This window comes from Aphis gossypii, unplaced genomic scaffold (genome assembly GCF_020184175.1).
Source record: "Aphis gossypii isolate Hap1 unplaced genomic scaffold, ASM2018417v2 Contig00369, whole genome shotgun sequence".
Lineage (NCBI taxonomy): Eukaryota > Metazoa > Arthropoda > Insecta > Hemiptera > Aphididae > Aphis > Aphis gossypii.
The window spans coordinates 67,890-79,203 of record NW_026083082.1 but is presented as its reverse complement, the minus strand read 5'-3'; the positions used below and the strand labels follow the sequence as shown (position 1 = coordinate 79,203).

Sequence of the window (11,314 nt, the reverse complement as noted above, 5' to 3'; positions counted from 1 at the left end):
CGCAAATTTTTATATGCATTAAAACCAACCAAATATGCGCTAAAAAATCTTAAATACTTATGCATAAATCTAAGCCTAAAATGTTAAAAATGCATGAAAATAAAAAAATATGCATAAAATGATTAGCAAAAAAAAAAAAAATATAATTTTTGAACATTAGTAAATAAAGTCAATGTTTTATCATTGTCGTAACACTCGTAACCGTTGTTTTCTTATCTTAGTTTACATATTTTATTCGGGTTGGGTGAATTGCGTCCCAAAAAAAAAAAATGTTAATACACAGATAGGTGAATTGCGTCCCCGATATTTTTTCTGAATAGGTGAATTGCGTCCCCAATACTTTTGGAAAGGTTACACACGAAATATTTCGTTCTAAGCGATATAACTGCAGAACAGCAGAACCTTTATTTTATTTTATTTTTATTTATATCATTTATCAGAATATCCAAGAATTAAATAATATTTTATCTCACATGACCGTTTCAGTATCAATACAATACGCGCGTTTAGAATCGGACTGAATAAATTTTTATATTTATATTCGATCGTTCGCGACAATAATTGCGATAACATATAATTACTATATAATATTTGTGAATTGTGATTTCAAATTTCCCAACCTATACAGTTGACAAGCAGTCGTCCGTTAGTCCGCAGTCATCAATCGTCAGTACTCAGTATATAGTGTAATTTATTTATTTATTATTAATTTTAAATGGCGTTTTCAATTAGTGAAAAAAATAAAAAAATAGTTATAATTGAAGGTTTTAAATTTCGATTCCAAAAACTATTAAGAAATGACGTACAACGTTGGTGCTGCTGTTTAAAATCTTGTAAATGTTTTTTTAAATGTGAAAATAATTTTAATATAATAGAACATCTACAGAGCATAATCACCCAAAACCAGAACAAAAATTATTAAATCGACAAAATATTATAATTTCTCTAAAATAAAAGCTATAGATGATATTTCGTCAAAACCATCTAAACTTTTACAAGTAGATTAAAAAAAATGACGTAGAAACAATAACAACTAGCGATGTGCACTAATCAAAAGAAATATTCGTTATGCACGTACATCTGTTCACCCCAAAATACCAAAAAGCCTTTCCGAACTTCACGATCTTTATGTATGTACGAAATAAAAACCATAAATTGGAAAATTTTTATTGGTGAATGACAAACCAAATGGCATAGTTGGTTTTTCAACGATATCAAATTTAGAGGTATTATGCAAAGTACAACATATTTATATTGATGGTACATTTAAATCGTGTCCAAATTTTTTATGCAAGTTTTTTACATTCATGGACTCCATAATGATAATTACGTGCCTCTTATATATTTTTTATTACAAAACAAACACACTGAAACGTATGTGCAATTATTTAAACATGTTTACATCATTGTGATACAATGGTTTCCTGTTTTCTCCTACGTATGTCCACATAGATTTTGAATCCGCAATACATTCTGCTGTAAGAAATGTTATTACCTAGCTCAAATTAAGGGATTCGTTTTCATCTAGGGCAAAATTGGTGGAGAAAAATACAGTCTTTTGGTTTACAAAAGTTTTTAAAGATTATAATTCTGAAAAAAGTCATTTTTAAAGTATTTATTTGGGTTGCCTTTCTTACATTCAGATGAGGAGAAGAATGCTTTCAGAATGATTTGCAATCTATTTTACTTATTGAAGACGAACGAATTAATAAATTCATAGATTACATATTTAAAACTTACATTACAAAAGATGCAAGTTTCCCACCAAATCTCTGGACTGAATTTACACCAACAACAAATCGGACAACCAACAGTTGTGAGGCGTTCCACTCTAAATTAAATAATCTATTTATTTCTAGTCATTAAAATATTTACAATTTTATTGATGTTATAAAAGATATTCAATCCGAAACATACATAAAAATACGTAGTAATCGACAAAGAAAATCACGTCAAATTATTGAAAAAGAAAATTATATTCGAGAAAAAATGGTTGAATATAATAACAAATTATTAACCAGATTTGAATACGTTAAAGCCGTTTCATTTAAATTTTTACCAGTTTATATACTTTTATAATAATTTTTTTTTTTTACATAAATAATTGACCTACAAATTTAACTAAAATTAATAATAAAACCAAATTTTTAAAATTCTTAAATCCTATATTTTTATTTTAAAATTAATAATTTTTTAACATTTTACTCAGTGACATACTATATTGATATATTTTTACATTATTAGAACCTTATGCAATTTATATAATATTAAATTTAAGTGCTTTTTGTTCATCTTACCAATAATCAAGCTGTTTTAATTTAATTGTATGATATGATATAATATAATATAATATATTATTATGCTATTACTTATTTAAATTGTATATATTTATTTTGTAAATTGTAGCCACTGGGTTGTTTCTTTTATCACGCGATTTATGTCATACTTAAAAATTTAGCTCATATTCTAATTAAAAAATAATATTGTAATGTTCACTTATAGCATAAAAGCATACGAACAACCAAAATAAATGCGCAAACGCATACAAATTCGCGTTTTACTTAGGTTATAGAGCTTATAAAATATTATCTATAATTTTTTTCTACGTACATCATGTTACTAATTATCTTTTAATTCAGAATTCTTGATGCAATGAATATTATACTTAAATATATTAAATTATTTACATGATACCATGATATTTTAATAAACATAAATCATAAATTATGACTTTAAGTCTCGTCATTCAATGTTTAAACCGGAGTTTAAACCATAATCTAAACCTTAAAACCGGTTAAATAACATGAATCCGCATACGGAAACCAATTTTCACATACGGAAACCCATCCGAATCAACCGTGTGAATATTTTTCACATGACATAATTGTATCCGTATACGAAAAAGTGTTTAGAATACGGTTTTTTGGGATCATGTGAAAACTCATGTGAAAACCACGATTTTCGTATACGGATCTTTTTCGTATGAGTTTCTGAATAGCCCTTTTATTAAATTTTCAATCATTAGCTATAAAAGTTGAACATTTTATACATTTTTAATTACAAAATCATTTTTCATTTTTCAATTTTCAATTTGATAACAATTTGTTATAAAAAAGTGTTACTAATAAAAATTTAATTACTAAAATTTAGATAAATATGAAAACCTACATATAAATATAGTGAAATAATATATAGGCTGAACGACTATTCCCGTTCAGAATCATAAACAAAAATTGAGTTTTATAGTTTAACATTAATTTGGTACCTTTGAGTACACACCTGAAATTAATTGAAAAATGATAGGTATATTTAGGTAGAGAGTAAGTAAAAAAAATACACAAATAATCTTATTAATTACTTAACGTCTTTTTTGTCAAATGCAATTTAAATAAAAAAAGACATTGAGTAGGTGTACTATCAGTATATAACTAATAGGCAGATTAAAACCAAATTTTATACTACATTACTTTACCATACTCTACGACAGTAAAGCAAAAAATGATTATAACGTGATCGAAAGTCGATTAAAATAATTTTAAAGACAAATAATGAAAAAAATATAAATATAATACGTTATCACAAATTATATTATTTTATTAATTGTATATGATTAATTTAAAAATAGATGTTTGATAATAAAATTAGTGAAGTTTAAAAATAGTATGTACCTATACAATATATTTTATTGTTCATATACGTCCAACAATAGAAACATCGGAGTGCAAATTAAAATATAAATTTAATATATTCTCAAAAATAATAATTTCATGCTGATGGTTATGAATTTTTTTGTAAAACGTATAGGTAGTTAACAAATTTAAAAGGTAAGTCGACTTTAACAATTGTATACGTATACTTATAGTAATAAATAAATAATATTTATAATATTAATAGTTATATTTAAATTATACCTTTAGATATAGGATAAATAACTCAAATAAACTATTTGATGTAATTAATTTTATTTAAAAAATAATAACTCAAATAAATGGGTATCATACAGTGTGATTAATTCACAATAAAGGTAAAATATAACTCTTCGATTTCAGCCGTATTGTACAATAGAACAATAGTAGGTAAACATGGTTAAAAACAACTCTTCATACGTAAAAAATACTTAAGATGGATTATATAGTTAGTTCAAAATAAGACCGGACCTCGGCGGCGACTAGTTTTCGTTCGCGACGGTCAGGCACCTCCCCCACCATAAATCACGTGACCATGGCTCCAGCTGCCTGTGCGGTCCGTGCGAGGTGCATGTGCGTACTCGCGTCATGCGTCGCTTTATATAAGAAAAATTTTCTATAGAAAAAAAAAGTATAGCTTGGTATTGTGTGTAGATACCTCGTGCATTTTTGAAATTCCAGGTAGCAGCTGGACACTTACGACAGCTGCTCTGCACATATGCCTATTATATCAATATAACATGTAAGATTTAACGAATTCAACGCATTTGTTCTCCACTCTCCGTGTCGACGCCTGCTTGAAAATACGCTCCGTGATTTTTACCCCTTGTTTTTTTGTTTTCTTGATTGTTTTCGTACGTTTTTTTAAACTTTTCGTTTTACAAATTCACTATGGGTGATCGTGTGGATATGGTTTCTAAATTGGACAACGTAGAGGAAAATATTTCACCTAAAAGAAGAAATATTCCAGGAAAAGTGAGTAAAATATTATAAATTAATAATATCGGTACTGTAATAATACACGTTTAATTTTTATGATTTTTATTTCACCGGTATTTCGAAATTTTGTTTATACGAATTTTGATTTTCGAAATTAAAAATACGAAATATATATAACATACTCCCCAAAATAAAATAAGTTTGACCAAATTAAATATAAATTTGTTTTTTAGTTGATGTGGAGCCGTCAGAAGACCATGATTATCAACATTTATAAGGACTTGAAATTGAAGTCTCCGAGTAAGCCGTACAAGGAAATTATGGTTGAAATTTCAAATATCACAGGTATTGGTCGCAATTCGATAGTTTCAATTATTTCCGAATACAAAAAAACTGGAACTGTTACGTCTCCTAATAAGACACGTAATAAAAAATGTCTGTTCGATAGCATTGACGATTTAGATCGTAATGCACTTCGTCAAAAAGTTCATTCCTTTTGGTTGAGAAAAGAAATACCAACCATCGACAAAATTTTGCATGCGGTGAATGAAGATCCTGCTCTTCCCGATTTCAAACGCATTTCGTTGTATTCGTTGATAAAGAAATTGGACTTCGTCTTCACCAAGAGGAAAAGATGCAGCGTGTTGACGGAGCGAGAAGATCTGTTGGTTTGGCGTCAGAATTATTTGTACGATGTACGTAAATATAGAGAAGAAGGTCGTACCGTCTACTATCTAGACGAAACGTGGCTAAATGCAGGTGATCGTGTTGACAAAGTATGGGTCGACCAGACAATTCGGTCAAAACATGACGCTTTTAACAAAGGTCTGACAACAGGTGTTACGAACCCGACTGGCAAGGGCAAACGTTTGATAATTGTACACATTGGCTCGCACAAAGGTTTTGTAGATGGTGGTCTGGTATTTTTTGAATCAAAAAAAAAATAGTGCAGACTACCATGACGAAATGAATGGTGACAACTTCCACGAATGTTTTAAGTCAATTCTTCCACGCCTTGATCCAAACTCGGTAATTGTGATGGACAATGCCTCGTATCACTCGGTCAGGACAGAAAAAATACCGACATCCAGCAATCCAACACAGAAAAATAAGACATTATATCGTAGTTAATTTCAAAAAACGTTGTCATTGACCGAAAAATGTTTAAACTACAATTACTTGCGAAGGTCAAAGAAATAAAGGGGCAATATATGTCATATGTTGTCGACAATATGGCCAAAGACGCCAGTCATAATGTATTGAGATTACCACACTACCATTGCGAATTGAACCCGGTAGAATTGGCATGGGCAATGGTTAAGGGCTACGTCAAACAGCACAATACGACATACAAAATCGATGACGTTAAGCTCCTTCTGAACATGGAAATTGAACGGGTCACCAGCGAAAATTGTCAAAATTTTCTTTAATATGTCAAAACAGAGGAGGATAAAATGACAGAAGTAGACGAAAATATGAATGCAATTATAGACAATTTAGAACCCTGTATCCTCACCATAACAGGCGATACTTCCAATTCTGACGATGACTTGTAATTATTGACTTGTACATAATAATTATTTGTAAATATTTTTTTGCCAATCATTTTTAAACTATAGATATTTGTGTAATTTTTATTTGTATAAGTGACTGAATGTATTATACTTTTTTTATAAAATTGTAATTTATGCATAACTGACGTATACTCAGCTTTTTGTTGAGTATTAATTAAATTAAATTAACCTATGTAATATTTATAAAAAAAAACAATACTTTAATCACATACTTAATTTTATATACGTTGCATTTATTATATTATTATTTATTTATATACATCGATAATTCACGTCCAACCGGCGACCTGACAGTGTCGTATAAATTAATACGCTTCATAGCTAAACATTGCATTTTAAATTATTTGTACTCGTCTGCAGTCGATACTAGAATAATGCAGCGCTCTCATTGGCTGCGGCGTGTCAGGCCGAGCCGCAGAAATAAGCCACGCCCATGCGTACAACTTGGTCGCCGAGGTCTGGTCTTATTTTGAACTAACTATAGGAACCAATTTTCGATATTTAAAATTTAATTTAGTATATTATAGGTAGTATTTAAGTTGTCATAATATGTGTCACTATTCTCAGTGAGTGTATAGTACCTACTTATGTATTAAGTATTTAGTTATATTTTACAATTTTAATTATATTCTCCAGTTACAACTCAGGTACTTTTATGCTTAAACGATTTTGAAAGAATACTTATACAGCGAGCCAAAACATTTCAAGTTGTTGTTAAAATAAGTTCTGTGGCCGGTCGTAAACAATCTAAAAATGCTATGAATCAAAAAGTCATAGGAAGAGCATTCCATTTACATCTGCCATTAGAGGAAACGTTAAAAAATTACCAATTCCTAACCAAGCTATAATTGAACATGAATTATATATTCTTGTTCGTAGCATTCCAACGAAAAACAAAAAAATATGGCAAAGTTTACTTAAAATTTAACAAGTGTATAATGCATTGTTATGGTTAAAGGCTAATAATATGTTGTACAAAGATAAATCTATTCCACACTGTAACAATTTTTAAAATGATATATCTATTCCACACTATAACAATTTTGAAATTATATATTGACTATGAAAACTAAATATTTATTATCAGATTTAACTACTGATGAAGATGAAATATTAAGTACCACTGATAACGACAACAATATTAGTATTAACGCTGAGGGCCTACATAAACATGCTCAGAAATAGGAAAATGAAAGTACTGGCAAGCAAAGGGACATAAGTGATATACAAGCTATGCTAACTCAAGCAGAACCAAGCGATGAGTACTACGAACAATACACAATACATACACTTAATGAACCTCGTAAGAATTCTAAAGCTACTGATCTTTATCAAATGCTAAAAGTAGATGCACAGTCAATTGATCAACGAGATTTACAATTAGATTGAAAGTGTTTTCCTGTATTGTTTCCTTTTGGAAATGATAGTCAATATTCTGACCGATTAGTACCACTTATGCCTTCTGAATTTATCAAATCCCGATTGTTGTCAATGAATTTTATTTTTAGAACTAACGTTCAATACTTTTTTTTCTTGTTACATGACTCTAATATTAAAGCGTTAAAGGCTGGTATTTATCATAAAATAAATACCAAAAAATCTCCAGAAAAATTAACTTCTTTAGAATGTTTAGAGTGTGCAAAACCTGATTAAAATTTATTTCCAACACTTTCAAAACGTGTAGATTCATATCAAACGCATAAGCACAACAGTTATTGCATGCGCAAGAAAAATACATCGAAAGGTATAGTTCAATGTTGTAGATTTGAATTTCCTAGGTATGTTACAAATCAGTTTACAATCCGTGATGTTGCTACATCTATTGCTGGACGAAGAAATCTAAAATCGAAAAGTAGACTTTATGATCAGAAGAAGAAAAAAATATAAATGATTATAATCCTGCTATTCTATTAGCATGGGAAGGAAATATGGACATCTAATTCATTGGTGAAAAGTCATGTGGCCTAAGTTCTTACATAATAAAATATCAGACTAACTCTGAAAAATCAAATGTTTCACAAACGTTTGATGTAATAAATAGTACTAAGTCTTTAAATACTAAATTATGGAATGTAGCCTTGCGCTCACTCAATAACAGAGAATGTGGAGTTCTAGAAGCAAGTGACACGTTGCTAGGTATACCTTTGTATGGAACTGATAAAAATACAACGATAAAATGGCTGGATGTAAAAATAATAAGGAACAGAAGACTAAAATCAAAAACAGTAATAGAAAATTTGGATAAGTCAACTGATTTGTACTATCCTTCGATGATTGATATTCATTACCCTAATAGATCTACTGAAATAGAAAAATTTGATTTTTCTAGTAAATACTACATTGTAAAAAAAAAAACCACGCTTGACAGAACTTGAGAGTTATGAGTATCCCAGTTATGGGCTTATCAAAAAACGATCACTGTCACATTTAATTAAACATCCTATTTATAACTGGAAATTAGAACCAGAAAAGTATTTTCATTCTTTATTGATGTTATTTAAACCATGGAGAGAAGAAAGCGAATGAGTAATCGGTGTAAGCAACACATATTTTGAGGCATTTATGTTATTTAAAAATACAGTTGAATCAGCAATATATTATCATAATCACCTGCAATATCTTATCACATCTAAAGATGATATTAATAAGATTATTGGGGAATTGCAAAATAACCAAACTTCACATACTACAAACGAAACAAACCATGAGTTTCAAATTAATGAATTAGAAGAAGCTATGGAAGAGCTACAAAATAATGAAAATAATGAAGAAAATTTAGACAATTTAGTATAAAATTTAAACGTTGATCAAAAACGAGTATTTGATTTTATTAGGGGTGAAATAGCAAGTGAAAATCAACCAATACGACACTTTGTTTCCGGTGTAGGGGGTACAGGGAAATCATATTTGATTAAAACTATTAAGGCTTATGTAACAAACCAATTAAATCGAAATGTAGCTATAACAGCTCCAACAGGAAAAGCTGCATATAATATACACGGTATGACTATTCATCGTTTATTATCGTTACCGGTAGAACATGGGCACACCCAATTATATAGACCCTTATCAAATGATTCTCTTAAATTAATTCATGAGAAAATGAAAAATGTAATTTTATTCATAATTGACGAGATAAGTATGGTATCTAATGTGACATTGATTTATATACATTTAAGACTATGTGAAATTTATGATAATGGTAACAGTGATGATGGTTGGTTTGGAAAAATCAATATTTTAGTTTTCGGAGATCTTCTTTAACCACCACCAGTAAATGAACAATCCCCATTCCTACCATTAAATGCAAAAAATAGTGATAAGTATCTACATGCATTGGGTGCTATAAATTTGTGGGAAAAATTGTGTACTTTCAATGAATTAACCGAAAACATGAGACAAAATAGTGATCCTGAATATGCAAATATACTGAAAATAATTAGAATTAACACAGTTACACAATCTGACATTCAAACTATGAATAAACAAAAAATTAGTTTTAAAAGCAAAGAAAAACCTGACGATATAATAAGACAAGGCCGTAGCCAGAAAAATATTTCAGGGGGGGGAGGGGGGTTAGAGTATAAATTTTAAATTATGTAATAAAATATGAAATTATAAAAAATATTATTTAAATTAAGAATATGACATTTGTTTTTAAATTTCGGTTAGGTAACTACGTACAATGTACATTATCTTATATTTTTACATTAATAATTATAATTCATTATACTTTAGTATACAAGTTAAATAAATATATATATAACGTACTATAGTACTACAAATTAATTTAATATGAAATTATAAAAATATTATTTAAATTATGAACATGACATTTTTTTAAAAATTTCGGTAGGTAACTATATACAATACATATAAAATAATTCACCTGCCACGTTTAAACTAATAACAAACTCGCTTTTAATGATAGCATTAAGGAATTGTGAGGATTTAGACGAAGTGTCACTATCATAGTGGTTTTCCAACTCTTCTAACGTGTACAAAACTGGACAATAAATTTCAATGAAACTTAGGAGTGCATCAAGGTTTTCAATCCACCTCGTTTCACACATTGAAATTAACGTAGTTTTATTAGTTCCTAATATATACTTAAGAATATTTTGTTTTAATATTTGTGTACGCTGAGCAGATGATTTAAAAAAGTTACAAATAGTATAGATTGTTCCTATAGAATTTCGAAATTGTTGAATTTTACAAGAATGACTTAGTGCTAGATTTAAAGAGTGAGCGCTATAGTGGACATACAGAGCTTTAGAATAATGTTCTCTAATTTTAGCTAATACACCATTTAAATGACCACTCATAGCCGTCGCCCCATCATAACCTTGACCACATAATAGTTCTAAATTTATTTTCATGCTGTTTAATGAATTTAAAATATTGATGCTATCCCATTTCCGGTAACATCGATTACTGGGACAAATGTTAAGAAGTCTTCTCTTATTTTAAATTCATTACAGTTATCTGCAGACATATCTATATATCGGATACATAAGGATATTTGTTCAATTTTACTTATGTCGGTTGTTTCATCTGCCATAATTGAAAAACACTTTGATTTATTTATTCTATTAACTATTTTTTCAAGAATTAAATTTCCACAAATCGAAATAAATTCATATTGTATATCCGGGCTAGTATAAAGTGCATTACATGGAGCACTTTCAATATGATTTTTTAATTCCGAATCTCCAGATTTAACACGCATTCGTAAAATTGCACGAAAATTACCATAATTTATTATAGGTTCGCTATCGCTTACCGTCTATCGTCCAGAATCCGACATACCCCGAAATGGAATTTCTTGCCTACCCATCATTATTATAGTATTAACTATTGGACGAATTTTTTTTTTTTATTTTCTTCAATCTGTTTTTTTAAACCTACATCAATTTGTTGAACAATATTTGGTTGTAAACCCCGTTGTACAGATAAAAAACGTTCAGCAGATTCTACAGATCTTTTATGGTACAGATTATTTGAATGTAATTGAAAAGTTTCCAACGCATTTTTCCAGTTTGAAAAACTGTTTAAAACCAGAGCCCCTAATTTAACGTGATTTCCTTTTCCTGCACATTCTCTGGCAAAAACTAC

The 11,314-nt window shown here is 29.1% G+C and overlaps 1 protein-coding gene across 1 annotated transcript; it reads left to right on the top strand.

Annotated features, from left to right (window-relative positions):
* The first annotated feature begins 4,577 nt into the window (after nt 1–4,577).
* On the top strand, nt 4,578–7,588 carry LOC126553918 (uncharacterized). The gene is made up of 3 exons (XM_050209033.1): nt 4,578–4,661; nt 4,859–5,545; nt 7,385–7,588. Exons 1-3 carry the CDS (start codon nt 4,578–4,580, stop codon nt 7,586–7,588), a joined length of 975 nt encoding a protein of 324 aa, XP_050064990.1.
* Nucleotides 7,589–11,314: the final 3,726 nt, after the last annotated feature.

Bases quoted from the DNA above. Each gene is read 5' to 3' on its own strand.
- LOC126553918 (XM_050209033.1), top strand. From the start codon at position 4,578: ATGGGTGATCGTGTGGATATGGTTTCTAAATTGGACAACGTAGAGGAA. The intron at 4,662-4,858 runs GTGAGTAAAATA...TTTGTTTTTTAG, and splicing joins GAAGAAATATTCCAGGAAAA to TTGATGTGGAGCCGTCAGAA. The intron at 5,546-7,384 runs GTATTTTTTGAA...GCTCAGAAATAG, and splicing joins GTTTTGTAGATGGTGGTCTG to GAAAATGAAAGTACTGGCAA.